This window comes from Phaethon lepturus, unplaced genomic scaffold (assembly GCF_000687285.1).
Source record: "Phaethon lepturus isolate BGI_N335 unplaced genomic scaffold, ASM68728v1 scaffold56285, whole genome shotgun sequence".
Lineage (NCBI taxonomy): Eukaryota > Metazoa > Chordata > Aves > Phaethontiformes > Phaethontidae > Phaethon > Phaethon lepturus.
Genome location: NW_010542358.1, coordinates 1 through 23,184, shown reverse-complemented (window position 1 = coordinate 23,184; position 23,184 = coordinate 1). Strand labels below are relative to the sequence as shown.

The 23,184-nt window shown below is 42.6% G+C and overlaps 1 protein-coding gene across 1 annotated transcript; it reads left to right on the top strand.

The window, feature by feature from the left end:
* Positions 1-418: 418 nt before the first annotated feature.
* On the top strand, positions 419-22,906 carry LOC104621475 (vascular endothelial growth factor D-like; the record flags this gene model as incomplete). The annotated part of the gene is made up of 3 exons (XM_010287981.1): positions 419-1,049; positions 18,956-19,166; positions 22,679-22,906. Coding segments are annotated over exons 1-3 (529 nt in total), but the record flags the coding sequence as incomplete, so codon positions are not given.
* Positions 22,907-23,184: the final 278 nt, after the last annotated feature.

Genomic DNA, 23,184 nt, shown 5'->3' with positions numbered 1-23,184 from the left:
CTGGTTTTCTGCAATAAAAATAGATTTTTTCCTTTTATATCTGTAGCTTCATGAGCTTTCACTAAAAACTCAAAATCTTGTTTGTTGTCAAAGATAGTTTTTAACTTTCCTTTTTAAAATCTGTTCCGAAAACCCTATGCCACATAAGATAGAACACATTAAGGAAAGTCAGTCTTTCTCTTTTCCTTTCCTTTCCCTCCCTTTCTTCTTTTTTTTTTTTTTTTTTAAAGAAGTGACTTAAAATATGTGTGCTGTGTAAGAATGTGTGCCGAAGTTTCATGTTTCAGGTAATCTTCTTTAAAATAATGGGAGTCTAGATTGCATCAGTTAGTTTAAAAACTGCTATGCTATTGGTAGGGACAAAATGGGATTAGAGCCAAAATTTGACTGTGTTACTGCCAAAGTCTGTATCAGATTTAAGACACATGCTTCTGCAAGCTTCCATGAAGGTTGTGAAAAAAGTTTTAATACAGCGTTGGATTACAGCTCTCGAGCTCAAAACATTGGCCATTACACTACCATCTTAAAAGCCTGCTGTAACACGGAGCACAGAATAGAGCAGATTTCTTACATTTTCTGGACCACAGATGGATTTCGAATGCCTCTCTGTGTCTTGATGGAAGATAAACTTCATTAACTGTAATCCGTACCTGATCGCTTGTGAGCGTGTATGTGTATATATACAGATATATATCTATTTAAACCCTTATCATGATTTTCTTTCATGTGTATCTAAAATCTGCTTTAAGAAATGACATTCTCTAGATGAACTTAGAATTGTTTTAGGCAGCAAAGAGCCAGATATTTACTCTCAGATGTTGGAATCTTTTGTGAGTTTATAAGAGAAACTCTGGAAGCTTTTCTTTTCTGTACTGGTGATAGAGAAATGCATTTCGAAACAGACGCCTCTAGCTGTATGACGACGACTGCGTAGTAACCTGTGGATTTTAAACATCAGAATGTACAAACCGTGGGCAGCTGTGAATATTTTCATAGTTTCTTTTCTACATCTGCTGCAAGGATCTGACTATGAGAATGGATCTGTGAAGGTAGGTGATCTTTATTTACTGTCATTCTTAATAATCCAAATTGCCAAGAATTACATACATTTAATGTGCAAGGTGGTGGTCTTTTGACTGTTTTGGTGCTCTTTTTTTTTGTGTGTGTTAATGGTTTAGTTGCACAGATGTTTAGTATTCATAGAGGAAGGACAATCTATAAAGAAGTTAAATCCATATTTGCTGTTTATTATTTTATGCCTTTATACTAGTTATTATTAAGTACTTGTATACTTTGTCCTTAAGTTAAACTTTTAGTGTCAGTCATGCAAAATAAAAGCAAAATCTAAACAAAAATGCAAGTCAGAGCATTTAGAATACTTGTTAAATACACTTTTTTATTTCAGGTATTTATAATTGCAGGAATTAGTATTGAAAATTTTCCTCTAAAAGCACGTGTTCATCAGTTGTTCACTTGTCTGCCAGAAATCAGAGAAACGTTTTTCTTTTGTTTTATTAGGAGATGTTACCCAGAACTTTAAAATAAGCAACAACAAGTAATAGTAGAGCACGTTGCCTGGGAATTAACCTTTCTTCTGAATGTAATACATGCACCAAAATTTAAGCTAAAGCCTCACCTTAAGAGTAGGATTTTTCAGATCTGACTTTCTGAGACAATGTAAGAACATCCAGGACAATTACTTAGAAAAATCTGAATAAAATCTGGAACAAGTTTCTACATGTGCAGTGGGTCCAAAAATGATCAATTTGGTGTGTGGTCCAGATAAAATTATTTGTTTTTCACTAACACGGCAAAACAAGCTAATACTTTTGTTTTCACTTCAGAAAACCTCCCACTTGCAAGAGATGACCACACACTAGTCTGTGAACTGCACTGCAGGCTGACCTGTGTTTTTGAAAAGAAAAGCTAAGTTATGTGCTTACTTGCAGGCTGCTGTTGCCAGCACGAGAAGCTAGCAGCGGTGAGCAACGTGTGCCTCAGGGTAACTAAGGACTAGCCCCTTTGCCTGCTCGCCTTTCACAAGCTGTTAATTTACAACCTCAGCAATCAGTTCTTTGAAGGCATTAGGACCAGAGGAATCAGTCTTGTATTACCTTTATGCACTGCATGACAAATCGCTGGTTTCTTACGGGTAGGAAGCACTTTATTTAAACCAGAAAGCGCTTTCTAATATAGAATACCACCCATTGTATAATTGGCAGTGATGATAATTCTGTCCTCATGTGGGACATAATTCAGCATAACAGTCAACCACTAGTTAGTCCTGTAATTAAATTTTGAAACCATATCCACTTTGCCTAGAATAAATGCAAGAGCTCTTCTTCCTAATTTAAACTGGTTTATAGTTTATTCACTCCGATAGGATTGTCCATCCAACATATGTACATCTGTAATTGCTTTCACTGAAATTCGGCTACTACTCTCAAGCAGCCAGCTTAGCCACAGGGTACTGTATATAATAACAAATCACTGTTAGTTTCCAAGACTATCCTAAAGGTATCGTGTAGATCAGACTAAAAAGGGTTGTGTTTCACATGCGTTGGCTGCTGATTGCTGCAAGGAAAAGTCTGGTTTTCCGCTTGTTCTGGCTTTTTCTGTGTAGACAGAGATTTTTGGCTAAGATGTTGATTATTTTTCTTTTAATGTTTTACATGTTGTTTTAGCGTGTATGACCTGTGGGCTTTTGTGCGTGTACGACCTGTGGACTTTTGTGCGTGTACATATGTGGATGTACCCCGCAAAAAGTCCTTCTTGTTACAGTGTTTAATGGTACAGGGTGTTTTGAACACAGAAATTATGTACTGCATTCACCTACCATACCTTATTCTTTTAAAGTTCTTTAAGATCAATGGCAGTATTGCCTGGATAAAAACCACGAGGTTAGGATGCAGGTAATATGCAATTAATGAGACCCAGGAAGGATTAACCACCAGCAACCTGCTCTCACCCCATTTATATGAGTTTAGGTAGCTGAGCTCTGCCCAGGACACCTGAAGTTTTAAACCTGTTGATGGTTTAAGTTATCAGCTGGTGCGTGTCATATCATGCCACAGAGTTTCAGGGGGCTAAGGATTTAAGTACTCTCTTATCCCCTTTCTGCAAATACCCTAATTAATGCCGTGAACGTTAGGAAGCTTATGTGCAAGCTGCCGTGATCCAGCAAGTATCTCCATTGTGCTTGGCTTTTCCCAACCCTTCAGAAAGGCCATCCTCTTCCGGATGGTAGGTACAGGTAGAGGAATCCCTTTTCCCGCCATGTGCACACCAAGGCTGGCTGTCCCCTGCCCGTCAGGCCCAGCTCCTTCTTCCTCTCTCCGTTCCTGACCTGTTCCAGTCCCAGCGTTTGACCCGTGGTCCCGCACCTCCAGGACTCAGGGTCCCAGCTTCCCTGCTGGGCTCCCATTCGTGCTCTCCGTGTGCCACCCTCCTTCTCACTTGCTTCCTCCTGGGTGGGGATGTCCTGCTTCTCTCGCAGACCCTCAGGAAGTCTGTCCCTCAGACACAGCCCTACTGGACTCTTTTGCTTTCCAGTCATGTCTGACCATCATCCCCCCTTTCCTCCTCCATCGCTAGCTTCTCGCTTGGTCTCTGTGGCCGTGACTTCCTGGCTTTCCTTTTCCTGACCCCAGTTTCTAGTTCTGGTCTCCCCAGATGCTCTCAGCCTCCTCGGCCAGGTCTCGCCCTCTTCCACCAGTGTCCATCTCCTTCCCCTTCCACAGGCTGATCTGGCAGCTTCCGTTCCCTGGTTGCCTAACCCCTGTGGCCCTGAGGGAGAGAAAGGGCAGGTCCTCTGCTCTCGACCCCATGGGTTGGACCTGTGGTGGCCTGCACCCATTTCCTGCTCCGTTCCTGAAGGGAGTGGGGTCAGCACAGGCCCCATCTGTTGAGCATCTAGCTGCTAAACCCTGGCAGATCTCTGCTGTTGCTCTCTCAAAGGTTTTTGCGTTTGGGTGGATTTTTTGCGGAGATAGCAGTAGGCACATCTGGGCCAACAAAGTTTCCTCAGGTGTTAAAACTTCACATCTGTGATCCACAGGGGGGAAACGCCAGACGTTTGGAAAGATGAGATTGCCAGAAAATGTTTTTGCACGGATAAAGACGAAGCTTCATCCTCAACCGCGGTCAAACCATTTTGACGGAGAAAGCAAAAAAATTATTAAAATCGTTTTGAGGCAGACATCTGGCGTGGAAAGTTTCAGCCTGAATATCTGACGTCTGGCAATGTTATAAACAACTGGAAAACAGTCTTATGATGGGAAGCGGTGGGCAGCCCCAGACTGGGACCGCGCAGCCGCGCAGGTGTCAGGCAGGGCTCCTCAGCCGAGCTCGCGTCAAGGCTGGCAGCAAGCCCTTTGCCTCGCGCACCAGCTGCTTGGTTCAGGATGCCAGCCTGACGTACGAATTCCTTGCTGAGCAATTAGATTTCCACATGGGTCTTCTGAAGACTGAGCGTTAATTTTTTTTAGTGTTTTTTTTTTCCTCAGGAAATGCTTAAAACATTCCTTATTGAAGTTTTGTCCTGACGGTCTTACGTTTTGGAACCTCTCAGCTAGGGAACCACAAACTTTGCTGTCTCTTTTCCTGCCTCTCCCCCACACATTTTTCCTCTCCTAGAGCGATGACAGACATGACATAGACTACTTTTTCCAGAGTTTTAAAGTTAGATGTGAAGAGCTATGTCCTATATTTATCAGAGCTGAGGCGAATTTTTTGCCAATAAAAGCCAACGATCCGGCAGAGCTGCTTCTGCCTTCCAACACTAAAACTGCCTCTCTAATGAGGCTGCAAGGTCTTGATCTCTGAGAATTTGAGTCTCATTGCTCCCTGCCCTATTCTGCCCCTTATGTTATTAATAAAATGTTAGGGGGAAGGCAAGAGAAAGGGACAACTGGTAATGCCCAAGTTATAGAAGACTCACAGCCTTTTCTTATTGCAGAGGTCTTCTCCCCAGGGTGAACCATCCTTTGGTTCATTAGAGAGAAGCCCTCAGCTGATAGGCCTGAGGAGTATCATTGAACCAGAAATCTGCTTTCCGATCAGAAGACCAAGGGTGTTAGATACGCTCAGCCCAGGAGGTGAACATGGCTGCTCTCTGTTACACACACTCCTTTTCCACAGCTAAACCTTTTTTACTTCTGCACTAAACATCAATACAGCCTTGAGTGGTCACTTTTGCGCTAACAGATCTTCTTAAGTTCAATAAACTTGTATTGCCACTGTGAGCTGGACAGAGGTGGAAGCCACTTTCCAACCGCAGCTGGTGCATACTCCTTGTCCACTGGTGAGAGTGAAACAGCGCTTCCCCGTGATCCTCAGGCCCTGGAACACCTAAGTGGAGAATGCCTTGCCCTTGAGAAGGCAAGGAAGTACTGGAGAGCCATCACACCATGAGTGGAAGGAATCGGGAAGCTCTTTGCACGTCTTCCTTCCTAAAGCCAGCTGCGGTCTGTCTGTCTGTCTGTAAAACCAAAACAGAGCTCTGCAAAGAAACCTGAGCAGCAGAGCTGGATGTAAGCTTTGTCTCTGTAATTGCCACTGACATCGTTTTTTTTCAGATAGATCTACACAGCCCTCTAATAACCGCTTGCAAATGTTGCTCCGTTTCTAGAAGAGAGATTCTAACAAACCTTCTCTCTCATGGGTTGTCTTCCTCAAAGGCAGCTCCTGAAAGTACAGCAAACTGCTCAACAGCTAGAAAAAGCAACTCTAAAGGTTGTTGGAAACAATTTCTCTGTTTAAACTAGACTTTTCACCTCGCATCCAGCTTCCTTTCAAAGTTAACAAACTCTTTTAAATACAGATTATGAAACTGTGGTTTTCAGAAGTATTTGATTATCCCAGCTTTGTCATTGCTGCTTCTTATTCTCTGTGATTACCATGTCTGATAGGCACGATGAGCCAAAAACATGTGAAAATGTACTTGCTGCATTCCTGGAGAAATGATTGTTTGTGCTTTTCCTTCAGGAGTGGGAAGCTATGAGGGAGGTTGTGAGGAAAGCCAATTTGTTCTGACTTATCTGCTACTGCCTTCACAAGGTACAGTGAAGGATAAGAGAACAATTCTGTATTGTTGCTGTACTACACGGCATCTGTCCTTGGCTCTTATCAATTTGGAAAGGGAACTACTAACACACTGTTACTTTATCAAGAGCAGTTCTCACTCATGAGAAATAATAGCAAAAAAATCCCTCCCAGCTGCTCGTCCAGTCCAGTCCATCCCAGCGAGGATTGTAATGTCTGAAGACAGAGCAGAGCTCTGAAAAGTACGTCAGGCTGTTTAGATTAATAAGACGCAGCATTTGAGAAATTCATTCTAATAGTCAGCTGTTTGAAATGAAGACAGCGCTAATTAAACTTTGACATCAGTTGTGACTCACATCTGAGACTCTGTGAAACCAAGGGGAGGCAGGCGGGCAGGTTCAGAGGGCAGTGGAGCAACTTGCTGTTAATTTGTGGTCACAAGGCAACCAAAACAAGCAATTGGCTCAGGCTTAGCGAGTGTTGCTCGTCTCTGTTTTCTGCAGCATCCTTGCGCTTTCTCCCTCACAGGCACTTGCGTTGTTTCTAACCACTGATGTGGTGGTATTGATGCAGGCTCCCACAGGAGGCAAACAGAGAAATAAGTCTTCTTGAAAATGGAAAAAAACACCTGGTGTAAACTCTGGCTTGTGAGACCTTTGCCGTTGCACCTGCAAATTTTTTCCTGATCAATACTGTCCCTACTCCAGACTATATCTGAGTACGGTTTACTTGTGAGTAATCTCCTGTGGACACCATATTGGTATTTGGGAAAAATAAATAAGGTACAGTTGTTGCAGGTGATAACTCTTTTATTCTTATTCCCATTAAAAACCTTGTATAGTATTTTCTATCATTATCACTAAATGACTGGGATTTGTGTTTCTTCTAGACCTTTCTCTCAGGGCAAGTAAGTCCAGTTACAAAATCGGCCATTGCTGTTTCTTGGGCTTGGCTTTGAGATGCAGTCCCAAAATGACTGTATTGCTCAGCTTTGCTGGGGGGAAAAAATGACCTGAGATATTTTGCTGCAGGGAAGTAAATCTGATATGATACCTTTCCTACAGAAACCCTTATTCCTTAGGAATTCCTTACTCCTTCCACTATGTGCCAGTCCCTTATCTACTTCTCTGCCTGCTCCCTACCTCCCCAGCATGTTTTGCAAATCTTCATAACTCTTGTTGGGATTTGAGGAATGGAGACAAAATGCTGTGTGCCCCCACTAAGCTGCAGAGACCCTAAATGAGCCCATGGGAAGACCAAGAAGAATTTGCTCTTTTTTCGATGTCCTTGTGAAAGAGATATATAGGGGCTTCTATATCAATGAATAGCAGAAAAATTGAGGAGGGTATGTTAGTTTGCTTGCTTTAAGAAAAAATTCAACTTCCTGAAGGACATCTGCATATTTTTCTATTTTCCCACCAAATGTGACTTAAAGTGTGCAACCACTCAGCTAGTGGCAGAACGCCATGTAGGGTCCTTGCCACTTCAGCAGAGTCATGCTGAGTACAACGCACCTGCAGTTGAACACATGCGATTTGGCGATCCAGTGCGGGTGCCACGTGGCTTTGGAAAGGGGTGACTGCTCCCCTTACTACCAGGATGTCAGGATGGCTTTGTCTGATCCGTACTTTCAGACAGGAAGCGTGCTGGGTTAGTTTTGAGAACTCATTGTCACCAGTTGCAGCGCGGTCACTCTTCTCCTGCAGTTGGGGAGGGAATTCTATCTGAGTTGGGCTGAATTGCAAAAAAGTTGCATCATGTTACTGTATCGTATGTCATGTTGCACGTAGAGAATGTGCCATACAAACAGGCAAAACTTTTCACTTTAATTAGCAATGTGACTCAGAAACCACATTAGGATACTTTCCTGAACTGCTAGGGAAATATTACTTAAGAAAAATTACAATTCCAGGAAAAAGTGTGCATGTGATTGGGGTAACATAAGTTCATTCAGTATTGGCAATGGCTTTGCTTTGTCAAGTGACATTTTGAAACCCGGCTGTCCAATTGCCTAGTCACACTTCAAAAACATTTATTAAAGTGTCTTGGGTCAAACACAGAAACAAATGAATGAAGGCACTAATCGAAGGAACCTTCATCACATTAAAAAATATTTTCAAGTATTAAAAGAATACACAGTCATCTGATTTCATTCAGGTGTCTGTTACTGAGCCATTCCAACATCAGTGTCCAAACCCCAGTGAGTTGCAGAGAATGGGCAAATAGCAAAAGAAAGTGACTACAGTCTGGACACACTCTTTGTAAACACATACAATATGCTATTTTTGACATGTGGACCCTGTCACAGTGTTAGACTAGCACATTGTGCTAGTCTAACACATTGTTAGACTAATCACATTGTGTATGATGAAGTAAGTGCTATGTAACGTTTCTAGCTGTGCTCGGTACTGAGCATCATGGCTGCCTGAAGAGGTTGCAGCAATGCAAGGTGGTACGAACAAGCATATAAGTAGAGGCTCAGAAAACATACTGTAAGACTCCCAAAGGTGTCAGTATCATTTGGCATATATCAATGAATTACCACCCTGGACATTTATGACAATCCATCTGTGTCCTTCCACTGACCAAGCAAATTTACTTTGTCCGATCACTGTAGGAGGGACCTAAAGGTAACTCCTTTAGGTAAACTCTCAATGTAGATGACTAGGCTTGAACAGGAAGAAGCTCCATACCAATGTAGACCTACTCTTTTCTTCCATCTGCCCGTCCAGCTTTTCCATCGCTGCTGGCAAAATGATGCACAGCAAATGTTGTTACCTTCAAAACCACACTTCAGCTGCTGTGAGGGTGTTTCCTATGAGAGCCAAAAGACCTGGCTGTGGGAAGAAATATTTGTTTAATGAGAGCTGTAGTTCATTATCAAAATGTTTGCTGGCTGGAAAAAATCCTCACACGTTTTGGTGTAAATATCTAGCTAAAAGTATATAGTTGTGAGAAGTATTTTGATAAAATATTATCAGTCTGTGATTGCTTTGGGCAGGAAAAGGAATATTAAATATACTGGGATTTATGCTTTCACAAAATCATGTACAATTCTGATGTTTTCAGTTCTTTGCTTTGAATATTTTGGTATGTTCAAACCAAGAATACAGCAACCAAAACATCTTGTCTCCAAGGATTTTGATAATGTAAGCATGCTACTAAAGTGCAAGAAGTCTGATTTGTTTGCTGTAGCACCACAAAAGATCTATTATAGTTCAAAAGGCCATTCAAAATATAAAACAGCTGTTCTCTTGAAGCCATAGGGTAGCTAATATGATTTACTTGTAAAAACATATAATCTTCAGCTAAAGTAGAAGCTGTTTTATCACCACTTTGACCACTAAGTTTAGGAAATGGGTAATTAAGTCTCCTGTCTTCACTGGAAGTAAGGCTGGAGCCCAAAGAGGGAAGTCTGGAGGGAACTTTTTACCACATTGAACATCAGAGGTGGAGCAGACTAGAAGTTGCTTCTCCTCCAGTTTTGGGTCTTGGTCAGATGACGTACTGACAAGGGTTTAGCAGAAGAGGCCCTCAAACATCACATCTGTATCAGTGAGAAGTGTGACAGTCTCAGATAAACGTCTCCCTGTCAGCCCCCTGCCCCCTCAGACAACACCTGGTCAAACTATTAGTTTCACCATTTTACACTCCTTCCAAACCCACAAGTAACACAAGTCAGTCCTTTCTGTGCTCTGGCAATTCTCTACTGCTCTTCTTATGGGCCAGGGCTCTATGCAGTTTCTTTTTCAGCAGCCATGACTCACAGGACTTCAGGATGAAGTGCTGGATCACACAGTCACCCCTTCCTGAGAGGATGCATGGCCAAGGCCAACACTCTTTCAGGATGAAGTGCTGGATCACACAGTCACCCTTTCCTGAGAGGATGCATAGCCAAGGCCAACACTCTCTAACTCTTGAGGCAGACAGGGGAGAGGTTTCACCTTTCCTGCGGGTGGAGGAAGCAAAACTTTTTTTCCCGTGCTGCTCTTCCATTCTTGAGCTTTTTCTGGGCAAGCAGGCACTGATGAGGGTAGAGAGGTGACCTTCAGGCTTTCCACTCAGGGTACCATTTCGACTCCCGCAGGCACAGCAGGAGCAGCTGTCTGGGCATTACAGCCAGGAGATGCATGTCTGACACATGCCTATTTTTGCTGGGGAGGGTTGTATGGAGTCTCCCTTCAATGCAGTTGCAGAAAATGCTCTACTAGTGGGCACAGCTGAAAATATTAGCAGGCAAATCAAGGCATCAATTTTCTGACGCGGCTTTGGACGACAAGAAGTGCTGCCCTGATACTTTGCCTCTGAGCCCCAAAACTCCAACTTCTTTGACTGTTTTATGTCTGATGCAACCCTAGGGTTTCTCAACTGTAACACAGTCCTTACTAATTTTATATTTGGGGAAAGAATGTTTAGGCCGTTTTCAATCTCTTGAAGAAGAAATTCAGCCCAGTTATTTATTTTTTTGCTATATACTTGATAATATAGCTGTACACTTTCAATACAACTCTCACTGGAGAATGCACCCTTTTAAAAAAGTGACATCTGGAAACCTGCCTCACAGGGCCTAAACTTGTCCCCACCACAAGCAGCATGTCCCTCCAGGTTATTAATGCTGTAACTGTGATGATCAAGTGAATGTTCAGTTTGGGTAAGGCAGTGCACTGAGAGAGCCTAAACCTTTTCCTAAGTATGAGAGCAGATTTGAGTATTTGTTTAAACCATCACCTTTTGAAGGTGGAATGAAGAACTGCATGCTCCTGAAACTTCATCCATGCTTCTGATAATGATGGCAAAGACTATAACAGTCACTGAAAAATCCCACGACAAGCCCATCTGTTTCAGGGAACAATATTAGTAGGAAGTCAAAATATCTCATTGTTTTGTCACTGTGATCATGTTCACTATAATTAAAAATAGCTTATTTGTGCAGTAATAATGCATAGATAATCATGCTTCCAGAGGAGATACAGTCAGGGATAGGACTTCATATATTAGAATTTGATAGCTGACAGAGAATCAAAAGTCTGATTTTATTGGAGCTGGTGAAAAGTAGATGTTCTTTCCCTCCTCAGAAATGAAATACAATGGTGATGATAAAATCAGTGCAAACTAGTATGTGTCAGACATGTGGTAGAAATAGGTGCCTCATGCTAGATGTTTGTAGGGTGATGCAGTTGCTTGTTGATAAGGCAGTAAGTCACTCCTGCAAGCCTGATGTTTTCAAGCTGCAGAAGATTCTCTCACTATTTTACTACCCATTATGAGACACTCCAAGGATACAAGATGCTGTATTACAGACAGTATTTGTTACGATAATATTTGGCAATGGTTGAGCCCCTACTGTCTTGAAATCACAGCCCATCACTGAGCAGTATTTTCTGTTTCCTTGGTACTCCCTTTGGATGAATGCCTTCCTCTGTTTTTTCTCATCTTTTACTTTGGTTGCAGACACCAGCTTAGGGATCGTCTCTTTACTTTGTGTTTGTACCTGACCCCATACTCCTAGGAGCCACAATAATGCTAAAAATACTACTGATAATGATGAAAATCCTCAAAAGGAGTTCCTCTTACTGCAGAGACTCCACACAAGCTTGTCGTCCTCACCAGAAAAATGGTCAAACAAGAGACCTTCAGACACCATGTAGACCTTTGTGTTGGAATCACAACGGCAGGAGCTGCCCTGTTTTCCTGCCAAGAGAGAACAAGACTTTTCCACAGGAACTCCCTTGCAGTTCCCTGGCCACATCAGCTCACAGTCTGTGTGCTGTGAGCCGCAGCCCAGCTGGGCAACTACCCCATGTCTCTGAGGCAGGGAATGAAGCGCTTCCCTCTGTCCAGGCAGCTGCCAGTGCTGGCCTTCAGCCAGCCCCAGGTGCTTCAGACCTTGGTGCAGTTGCACTTCCTGGTTGTTTAAAACATTTGTGTACCTGAGAAAAAGTGACCGCTGTCCCTCATAAATAGCTTGTGCTTTGGATAAGGAGAGGGGACTTAATTTCATTTAACTGCTCTCAGTTGGGTGGGATTCAAGCCACCTCACTACAGCTGAGCTAGTGCCCTGCTGACTCCTCCTTCAGCATCAGCAGAGAGAAAGAGGAAGCTTGGAGGCACTGTTTATCCAACAGAGTTAGAGAATGAGATGAACGTGTACCTAATGGACCTATTGTTCTCCATTAACTATAATAGGAGTCTCAGATAACTAGTTCATTTACAGTCAGGTGAATGACCCATAGGATTAGATTTTTTTATTTTTAATGATCATAGGCTGGCAAGGAGCTGCAGGCACTCTATCACTGCAAGGTGAGCCCATAACTATGATCAGCTCGTACACTGTCATAAAAACACATTGTGGAATTCACCGTGGAAGAAAAGGAGGCTATTTTCAGGTGTAGTACACATAGCAGAAAAGTTGTTTGGTATTTTCATGTAGCGATGAATCATCTACCTAGCATTTAAACTGGTTTGAGTCTAGTTCTGAGAATAGCCTTTGGGCAGCACTGGAACGGGGAGAAGTCAAATTTTGGTTGCGTCAAGTCTTTGTCTTCTACATGACTTCTCTTGAACTCAGTGCAGCTGCTACTGATGCATTAAGCACACAACACTCACATAAAGGTTCAAAATGTCCTCATATGCTGCCAATACTCTTTGTTGATGTCCATGTGCCTTCACTTTGTGATGAAACTTCCTCCCCCAGATTGGTTAATTTTGAAAGATTTAGTCTGAACTTAGCTTAAACCTGTTTGGCCGTGTTTGTGATACAATGGCATGAAGAGAATCATCACTCTGTGTTATGCAGCTACAATCTGCTTTCCCTGGCAAGATAAAGCCGTTACCTTCTTTTTATTGCTTAACCGCTGGGAGGATGGATCATAAAACAGTGCAAGGTTATTGAGAGGTTCCTTAATCATTTGTCCTGGCCCCAGACGCAGTGATAATGTTGAAGATTTCCATTGGTATTTATGCAGCACTTGCCACAATAGTATCTGTGACCCTAACTCAGAAAAACATTCCTTTTCAGAAGAGCTTCTACACATGTTTAGCTTTAAGCAGAGGTTTATGACCCACTGTGGATAAGGACTGTGAGGCTGGGGCTTAAGAAAAGTAGTCATCTGTGTAAGCTTTCAGGATGTATCTCCAGGGTCTGTGGGTGTGCTTGAACACAGAGTGAAATGCAGGCAGGACTTCAGATAGAGCAAAATATGGATTTCAATCAACCTTCATTTTTGCCTTCTCATGGACACAAAATATTATTCACTATGCATCTGTTTTCTTAAATAAAAATACTGATAGTTGAAAAGAATTAATATTGGGTCCTAGGCATGTGTTTGTGCTATAGGTCCTCAAAGAAATTTAGGAGTTTAGTGGGCATTTCTTTTACTATCGTATTCTCCACATCTTTCCTTCGTTGTTCAGAACATCTCCAGGAGATCCTGAAACACAGCATTAATGCAAAGACCATCTGTGTCAGACTGGAAAGAGCGGCACATGTCAAAAAAGGAGTTCTGCAAACGTGGGTTCTGTTGACTCACTCGGACATCAGTTTGAAAAGGGTACGGTATTTTTTCTTAGGCAAGAAACCTAGGAGCTCGTCAAGGATGGAGAAAAGGTGCAAACTGCTGAGCTGCAGCACTTGATAGGAGATAGTCAATACTAATTGTCAAGAAGGAGCTCAGTTCGAACAGTACAGACTATGTGTGGGACTGTGCATCCATATGACATGATGCATAAGCCAAATATTTGGCTAGCATAAATTGATGGGGTGATGAACTCTGTGTCTGACTTAAGCTAGCGTCCAAGGTGGGAAAGGCCACTGAATGTACCACTGCTTTTTCTCTTGTTCCTTTCCAATGTTAACTACTTTTAGGGTTTTTCTGGCATCTGAGATTGCTAGGAAGATGATAGATAGCCCATTATGGTTTCTCTTGGAAGGACAAAAGTTGCAATTATCCAAAAATCACAATGGTAACCCACGTTATCATTTCCTGATGTCAATGATGTTGCTTATAACCCAAATAGAGGAAAACAGATATTCCTCTTCCAGTTGAGGGATAGTTTTGGAACATATGAGAGGTCAGTGTTATGAAAAACATACAACTTCATTAAATATGAATCTGATATTTATCTCTGGATATGGGATCTATTCTTAGATAAGATACTTAGAAAAATTATATTAAAAGCAGCAGTAAGCTGAAGAGATAAGAATGAACTAAAACCTACTACTTTGGTATTTGTTATTGATGAGTTCTAAGCAAACATTTCTTGTAGACAATAGCATTATGTATTTGGTTGACTACAGGCTGTACATTTATGGGTACTGAACGTTTAGGACATTCGGAGCTTTCCAGTGATATGGCTCCACACAGGTAATTTGTTCATTTTGGGAGCATGTAAAAGACATTGCCCTGGCCCTTTGTCAATGGCTCCTTCCCTACTTTTTTTCTCTCTCAAGCTTTAATGCATATTTGAAGCTTTCTGGGTCCAGAGATCATCATTTTGCTACCTACGTGAACCACGCCGAGTGCAGTGAAATCCTGGTCCACATCTAGGTTGCAGCCATTACAATCAACAATTCCCACAACGGTGACAGCTCACCCCAGCTGACTACTAAACTCTAGGTCAATATAAAGGAAGTGGAGTGAGGGCATGACAGGGACAAAAATGGATGTTCTTCTAAAACCAGGAGGCTGAACAGCTCAGGTCCCCCACCTGGCAGAATATGGGGAAAGGAGTAAAAATAAACATCAGAGCACAGTGGAATCCAAGCAGTACAAGATGATAAGTGCAGAGGATGGCAGAGCAACCTGGAAGCAAGGACTGTAGTTACCAGAGAAAGCTTAAAAAGGGAGGTAGGGGTATCTGAAAAGTAGGAAATAGCATGTGCAGATGAATATAGTCAGGGCAAGCAGACAGGTGACAGCTCTGTTCCTCTTGCTTTTTGTGAGAAGATGGATCTTCCAAAAATGTCAGTGGAGGTTTGACCTCTCTGCGTACTTCCACCAGCTCCCCTGCTCTGTGTCCGAGTGGGGAGCTTCCCTCCTGTTCAAATGCTGTTTTTAACTGTTGTCCACTTGATACCACTGTGAGAGCAGATAAAGTCCTTGATCATCATCATCACAGAGGTAGGTTTGGGATGCTGTTGAACTTAACACCTTCCTCCAATTTCACTTTTTGAAACATTTATTCACCTTTCTGTGCAAAGCTGCACTCTTCTAAGTGGGGCTTTTCAGTCAGCCGGGGTATGTTTGTCTATATCGAAACAGGGCTTGAATTTAAACTGCAGTATATGAAAGAAGTCTCCACATCTGTGTGGTGCTAGCAGCCTTATGGCACATCATCTATGGTACTATCCAAGACTGTAAGAGGTTCTGTGTTTTCATTTGATGCTTTCAAAACAGGATGACCAGAAATGAGTGCTTCGGAAGGATTTCGTGACGACGTGCTATTCAGTGCTGCTGTGCCGTAGCAAGAGGGTGCCCGACTGAAGCAGTTCAGTCTGTGGTGTCCGAGGCTGTAGGGCTCTGTCCTGCTGGTGGGGATGATGCACTCTCCATGTTCTTTTCATTTTTTAAGCTTTTAGTTTTGAATGTTTTTAAGTTGTAGAGAGCTACCTCTATGGTTAAAGTGTATGGTTAAGGATGAGGGATGTCTTTCTAGATGCTGAACAGTCTGTCCATGCTCTAGCAAGTGTTTAGAAGAACACTTTAGGCATGAGTATTGTAGCAGTCTCAAAGGAGTCAAACCAAACACATAAGATGGTATTCACTGTTCCTGTTTTGGCACTTAGGTAGATTGGAACAAAATTAGGTGCTTCTCTTCAGATGTTTTATATCCCAGATAGCTGCGGTGAGATTTGTTTGACCAGAGATCCACCACACTGATACCTCCTGTGATCTGGTGAGTCTGGGTTTGCTGGGCAGCCAGCAGAAAGACTTTCAATGCGATTTCAAATTAATCATGCTCTAAAAGTGTCTGTGTTTCTCTGCCTTGGCTATAGAGGCAGCTGAGAGTGACTAGCTCACAGACAAAATAGATATCCACACTGTAAAAACCTACAACTATTTGGGATTCCCTTAAAAGCTAGCAGTGCCTTCAGCTCACCATCTTGCCTCGCATCAGCAGTGCTCAGAGGGAGAGACTGTACTTTATCTCAATGCTGCTGCTGTTGTGGGAAAGGTCATCAGGAAACTCTATGCTGGATAGGGATTCATGTAAAAAAATTATCAAGTCAGCTGTAAAATCTGTTCCCTCCAGGAAGAAGTCAAATATAAGAAGACAATTATTCTGGCATTTTGATGGTAGGCAACTGGTGATCCCATCAAACTGCAGAGCTTGGATAGGTGTTAGGAAACATGAAAAGAGTAGAGGCAACAGATTTTCTTCAGGGTTGAGTAGTCCAGGCAACGCTGAGCTGGGCTGGAGCTGACAGAGAAGTGATAACTCAGTTCCAAGGGCTCCATGTGAGTTTTGGATGATCATGGTTTAGTTAATTACGATACATTTATGATGACTGCAGAGTGAATTCTGTAATGAGCACTGCTCCTTCCATTTCCTCTGACCATCCTTCTCCGTTTCCAATATGAAAATCAGTAAGAGAAGGAAAAACCTGCACACATAGGCAGACTTTGTGTCAATACTACTATGATGCATCAATATCAAAAGTACATTTTTTTTTAGCTACCAGAATTCAAATCCTATTGGAGGTGCCTTTTTTGATATAAAAATTACTTCTACTAATACTAGTTGTATTTTCTTTTCTATACCATAGTACTTGTGAAGGCATAAAGTTAGTTAATTTCAGTGTATTCAGTCCACATTAAGGAATTCATATAGCTTTAAAAATAAAAAAATCCTTAAACCAGTACAAATTCTTGCTTTAGATAAACCCAGACATCTTTGCTTACCATGAGGAGGCACGTATACTTTTTCTGTACTCTTTCATCTTAGGTTTAAAACTTATTTTCCTCATATAATAATCAATAACAACTCTTGATAAATTAAATAAAAGAAATGGAAAGGCTAGTCCAAAACTACTGAGTCTTACAAGAAGTGTAGGAATATTTACAGGTTCCCTATAAATTCAGTCTAGTTTGGAAGTCTTGGATGTTGATTCAGCTAGAACATTTTTTTACTGCAAATAGAGAAAAAAAGTCTTGTTAACGGTTAATAGAGTTCAGTCTTAGTATCTTTGGTCCCATTACCATGCCAGCGCTAGTCCTATACTCGCATGTTTTGCAAGGTCAGGAGACAGTTTGTGAATGGGAGTGGATATAACCTGTGGTTCTTAGAACAAATAAGTCTTGACGCATTAACCTCAAGCTGAATTTCAACTTTCCTAGATCAGCAAAATTCTGGGTAGCTTGTTTGTAAAACTATCTTGAAAATCAGTTACTGGTGCTAAGTATTCACATTCCTTCTGAGCTATTTGTCCGTAAGTATTGAGATGGGCTTTCCAGTTTTCACCACATATGAAATGTATGAGAAATCATTCACCTATGAAAAACAGCCATCTCTATAATGAAACATGGCAGCTTGCTCAAGCACAATATAATGTTCTGTATGGGCATACAAGAAGAGCAAATAACGTATTCTGAGTTAACTACATAGGGAATTTTAGGTCAGTGGAAGGTAATTACCCAAAAACGAACTTGGCCCGTATGTCCAGGCTAACATCTGTATCGTTGCAAAATAAATGCCACAGATGTTTTTATAACAAATAACAGATGCACTCAGTGCCTGGGCTTCATATCTCATCTAAAAATGCTTCTCTCATAGGTGACCCTTTCCCCCACCCCTTCCCCAGTCCTATACCGAGCACTTGCTTGCTACCGGTTCAGACTGCAGGCTGCTACACACCTCGTCGCCAGCTCCCTATACATCAGCTTTGCTTTTAAGAACTGGCATTTCATTTATGACAGCTGGCACTGCAGCCCTTTATTTGCAAGTCGAAAAGTACAGTCAACTGCATGACCAGAGAGTACAGCTGGGAGCACCAGCCCAGTGCAGCACAGCCATTGACAAAGACAACCTTTTACTTGGGTTGGAGGCAACAGTTCTCAGCAGATCTGGTGAGTCAGTGGAAATAAATACTCAATGTCTTGATAAGGGCACAAACACAGATGTCGGAAAGAGGCAGCCAAAGAAACCAGAACTGTTATGGGGTGCTGTGCAATATTAAGTTTCTGTTAGACAGGTATTTTTTAAGTGAATAACAACTTTAAACTGATGGGGTAGGTCTTTGCAGGGAGTGCTCTCCCGTGGGAGCGGAGAACGGTCACGTCCATGAGGCAGCTGGAAAACGCAATGACCGCGCTAACGCCGCTGCACAGCCGCGGCGCTGAGGCTGGGCTTGGGGCCGCTCCGGCTGGCCTGGGCACGACCCAAAGGGTAGTCAGGGTGGGACATGGCAGGTGCACTTTGCCACACCTCGAATGCTGTGTTTGCCGGCCACGCGGATGAGGCCTTGTACTTAGGGCAGCTGCCGGCTGTATCCCCTGCCCCCGCCGCGCTGCCTCATGGCTGGCGCCGGAGTTTTGGCAGGCGAGGTGGCTTGCTGCCGAGGCCCACGGGTTGTGCTCACCCGCCGAACTCATTCAGGTTGTCTGCAGGGCAAGCCGGGGTTCACGCTGGCGTGGCGGGCCAGCTCAGGCACGGCAGCGATGCCATCGGCGCCTGCCAGCTGCCCCGGGGCCCGGGGGTACGGCAAAGTCTGCGTTTGCCAAATAGCTCTGAGGGCTGTGGTGGAAAGGGCGAGGAAGGGGGTACCTCCTCTTCCCAACTTATATGGGCACAAATCTTGCAGATCAATCTGGTGCCGGGCACCGCCAAAGCCCGGGACACCTCTGCGTGCTCCGTGCGCTGCACTGGGGACAGGCTGTACCGGTACTGGCTTTCTGACTTCCCCCTTCCCCTCCAGAGGACATCGCTGTCGGCGTTGGAGCGGTCAGAACAGCAGATCAGGAGAGCATCCAGCCTGGAAGAGCTGCTTCGCATCACTCACTCCGAGGACTGGAAGCTGTGGAAATGCAGGCTAAAACTCAAGAGTCTGGCCAATTTAGACTCCCGCTCTGCATCGCATCGCTCCACCAGATTTGCTGCTGCTTTCTATGATATCGATACACTGAAAGGTAGGTGCGGGCTTGCGGCTGAGCCTGACCTCCGCTTCAGGACCCCTGATTCTTGTGCAGCAAAGCGTTAAGTACCAGGGGTTTCCTAGAATACTCCCGCTCTGGAAACAACAGGGCATTCATGGAAAATGACTTTGTATGAAAATATGTCAGGCAACAGCCGGAGTACGCCTCCCTGTTTTGTGGCCAAGTCAGGCTTATTGTTCTCGGCATACTCTCCAAAGGGAAGATGTATTATGTATGGATTTCTCAGTCCACCGAAAGGAGGGGAAGTCAACGTGCAAAGAACAGGTTGGAATGACCAGCCGAAGGGGTGGCCAGCAGCATTGTGCTAAACCTCAGAATTTGCTTGCAGGCAGAAACAAACGAGCTTTACTGCAGGCATAGAAATCCTTTTTTTTATTAGGTGTGCTTTGATATAAGGCACTGCATCAGCAGCAGTGTCTGGGTGGGAATTGAAGAGGAAGGAGGTATTGCCCTAAGCTCAATCTCTTTGAGGAAGCCTCTCCAGAGAGAAGTAGTAGATCCTGAAACAACCAACCAACACTTGAATGCGGGGAATTACAATCTATTCCCTCACCTGGAGCAAAAATGAGTATTGTTCCTTGTAGGTGAGAGACTCAAGAGGCATTATATGTTCACAGATGTAAAATACAGGATCAGTTACTCTACTTTGGTCTAGCAAATGGATATCCTACAGCAAAGCTACACAGCAGCCTAACGAAGGACAGACAGAGCTTTTCTTTTTTGTTCAGTGTTTACCCTGAAGTGATATGATCATATCACTTTCCTTTTGGGAAACCAGATATTGCTGATCCTGTTCCAATACCACTTTTACAATAACCGCAGCCACATTTGCACACCATTACTCAGCTAAATTATGGCTCAGCAAAGGCCTTAATTTGCTTCTCTGAGCCACAGCACAGAAATGCAGACATGTGTGCCAGTCTGAAAAGGGTTTTCATATCACAGGCATAGTTTTAAACTTCCCACAGAAATTTTGTACAGAAAAAAGCTAAATCCAAGGCACACTGGAAGAACAATTAAGAGGGCTTTAATTAATCATAAACATTTTGTTTACATACTTTTACAAGTCTAAACAGCAATATTAACAATCCATACAGTTATTCCCTACTCACTATTGCTCATTTAGTGAGCACCAGGATTTTTGAAAAATTAAAATATTCCTTTTGTCAAAACAGCAACACAACAGAGGATGTTACCAAGTGTTACTGAGGCAGTGCATATTTCAGTGGGCTTTTTTCAATGGCAGAATAATGTAACCTTTCAGGTAGTAAAGTCATATGACTACAGTCATGCAGATGTAATTTTCTGCTTGGAACAGCTGTTAGGGTGCTTCCTACTTTCCCTTTAAAAGTCTAACTCTAGACACAGAGATGTCAGCTTTCTCACTCAAAGTCAAGCCACTGAAATTTAAGTTAAAAAAAGCCTATTGGCTCATCTTCTCCATTCTTCCATCCAAAGTTTACTTATCCCAGGACAGAAACTACTTTTGTTCTAATATCTTAATATGTTCAAGGTACTAAAACTCCTTTTAAAAAAACAAGCCTATAAACATGTATTTCTTTCCCACACCCTTTCCAGTCATTAAGCATTGACCTTTTTGCCAAGGGCATCTGTTTTGTTTTAAGAAAGTGTTTTGACGAGACGACTGGGTCAAGGCTCCTCATTGTTTCACTGCTAGACCATCTTCAACAGCACTCCAAACTCCAGCAAGACAAATTCAAGACTTTGTTCCTCTTTTCTAGAGCTTTAACGATGAATTCACTGAAAACTCCTGTCACCCCATCTAACCCCAGTCTCCCCTGACCAGCTCAGCTCAGCTCACCTAGGACTGCAGCGCTTTCAAGCTGCAGTCTGTATTGGAGCCAAATTTCTCAGAAGGTGCCCTGTGCTTGCCCACAGAAAAGATCAGGGTGACCACGGTGCTTCTGAACAAAATGTGACACCCACTTCTTCGACCGCCCCTTCCTATAACAGCCCTTCTGCTGAAGAAGCGGTTAACAAAGCGAGGATGTGCGCAGTTGTAAAGGTCATCACCACTTACACTCATTGAAGTGACATCTGAAGTGACTACATGCACATACCTTAATGAGTTTGGCAAACACTTTATTTTCTATTTTAAGGCCTAGGATTAGATTGCTGTTTTGATAGACTAACATTACTCTAGACAATTCCATTCAATTTTATGCTGTAAAATCAGAATTTTGACCCCAAGCTCTTATTTCGTGTACTTTTTGCATGACTGGAAAGTGGAGTGAATCAACCCTGGGAAGGACTTTGCAGGAATAAACAAACTGATTTAAATACACACAGGCGGTTGCAGAAAAAGTTAAAAATAATAAAAGGAAAGTCAGGTAGGAAAGAGAGATAAATGCTCATCTGAAGATGAAGTATAGCATGTAGATTAAAAGTATTCCAGAATTTTTAATTTGACTTTTTTTCAAAACTTCCCTGTAAACTTGTGCACTGCTTGCACAATAGTAGGGAGGTGGACTGCATTGGAAGAGAGAACAACTTTCTTAATAGTATAGAAGCTGCTTTTGATCTTTCAGAAGCCTGCTGGAGGGGGGCAGACAGGAAAAATGTGTTTCATAATTTTAAGAAGGACTTAAAGCATAAGCATTGATGACTCTCGAGTAATTCCATAACCTGAATCAGGTAAGCAAAAGCCAAAAAAAGCAGGGCCACCTCTTAACAAGACTCGAGATAATATTATGTAAATGTCACTGTTTTCTCCCTCTGGTTCAGTCAGTTAATGCATTATTCCTTCTCACAGTCAGAATTTGACAGACCAGTTTAAAATGAATTACTAGTCTACAACAATTCAATATTTCAAAGATGCCACAGTGTTTTGAATAGATAAATCATGCTTGAATTCATATTCTTGTTATTCAAACTTGAACCCCCTGATGATACTGAGGTGTGAGAGTGTTTGTCTTGGATTTCATTAGACATTTTGGAAACGGTGCTGGCTGGCTGACATCCAGTAGGAGTATTAATACCCTCTGACCAGAATCTGTTAATCATTAATGTTCTTTTGCAGTCAGGCCCAGGCTCTACTGAGTCAGTGGTGGGGTACACGCAAAGAGAGGATAAAATGACAACAAGGAGGTCTATGCTGGAGAAAAGGAGAACAGGGTGCGGGCCAGCTTTGTCAGAAAGACGCCGTGGAGCTGACCCTTGGCTAGGGGAAATCAATGCAGCTCTACTTAACCCACTAGAATTCACAGAGATTTTGGTCATCCACGTTGAAGGCTAAAGGAGGATAAATGCAATGACCTCCCTGCCAGTGCAGCTGGTGTAAGTTACTGGGATAATTTTGCACTCAGACTCTCTCTGGTCCTTAGATCGATCCAAGTAAGTGCAAATCGATCCAAGTAAGCGCAAATGGCCTGCCAGCACTTCGTTTTTATTTATATAATCTTCTGCTTCACTAATCAGAGGTTTAACTTTGCTATGATTGCTCATAAAAATGGTGTTTTCTCCAGTCATAGACGAGGAATGGCAAAAGACTCAATGCGTGCCAAGGGAAACCTGTGTGGAAGTTGCCAAAGAGCTGGGTACAACGACGAACAAATTTTTCAAGCCTCCCTGTGTGAATGTGTTCAGATGTGGAGGCTGTTGCAACGAGGAGAGTCTGAGCTGCATGAATACAAGTACAACTTACGTGTCAAAAACGGTAAATGAGGCTATTAATCTGCTTTCTTTTTACCTTGGTTCCCAAGAAAGGAGGGGAAGGAGGATGTTTGGTTTCTGAGATCCTGTTATGAAAGATCTGTCTGCACTATCATAACAAACAGAGGAATTAATTTTTTATCCATGCCGAGTGAATGCAGGCATGTGCAATAGCATTTTTACATTCATGTTGAATTATTAAAAATGGATATTTATGTGTAGAGATGGAAAATCAGGCCCTGAGAAAGTGACTGCAGGTTCATGTGATGTTAAGGAATTTAATCGTTCTTTCACAGAATCACAGAACTATTAAGGTTGG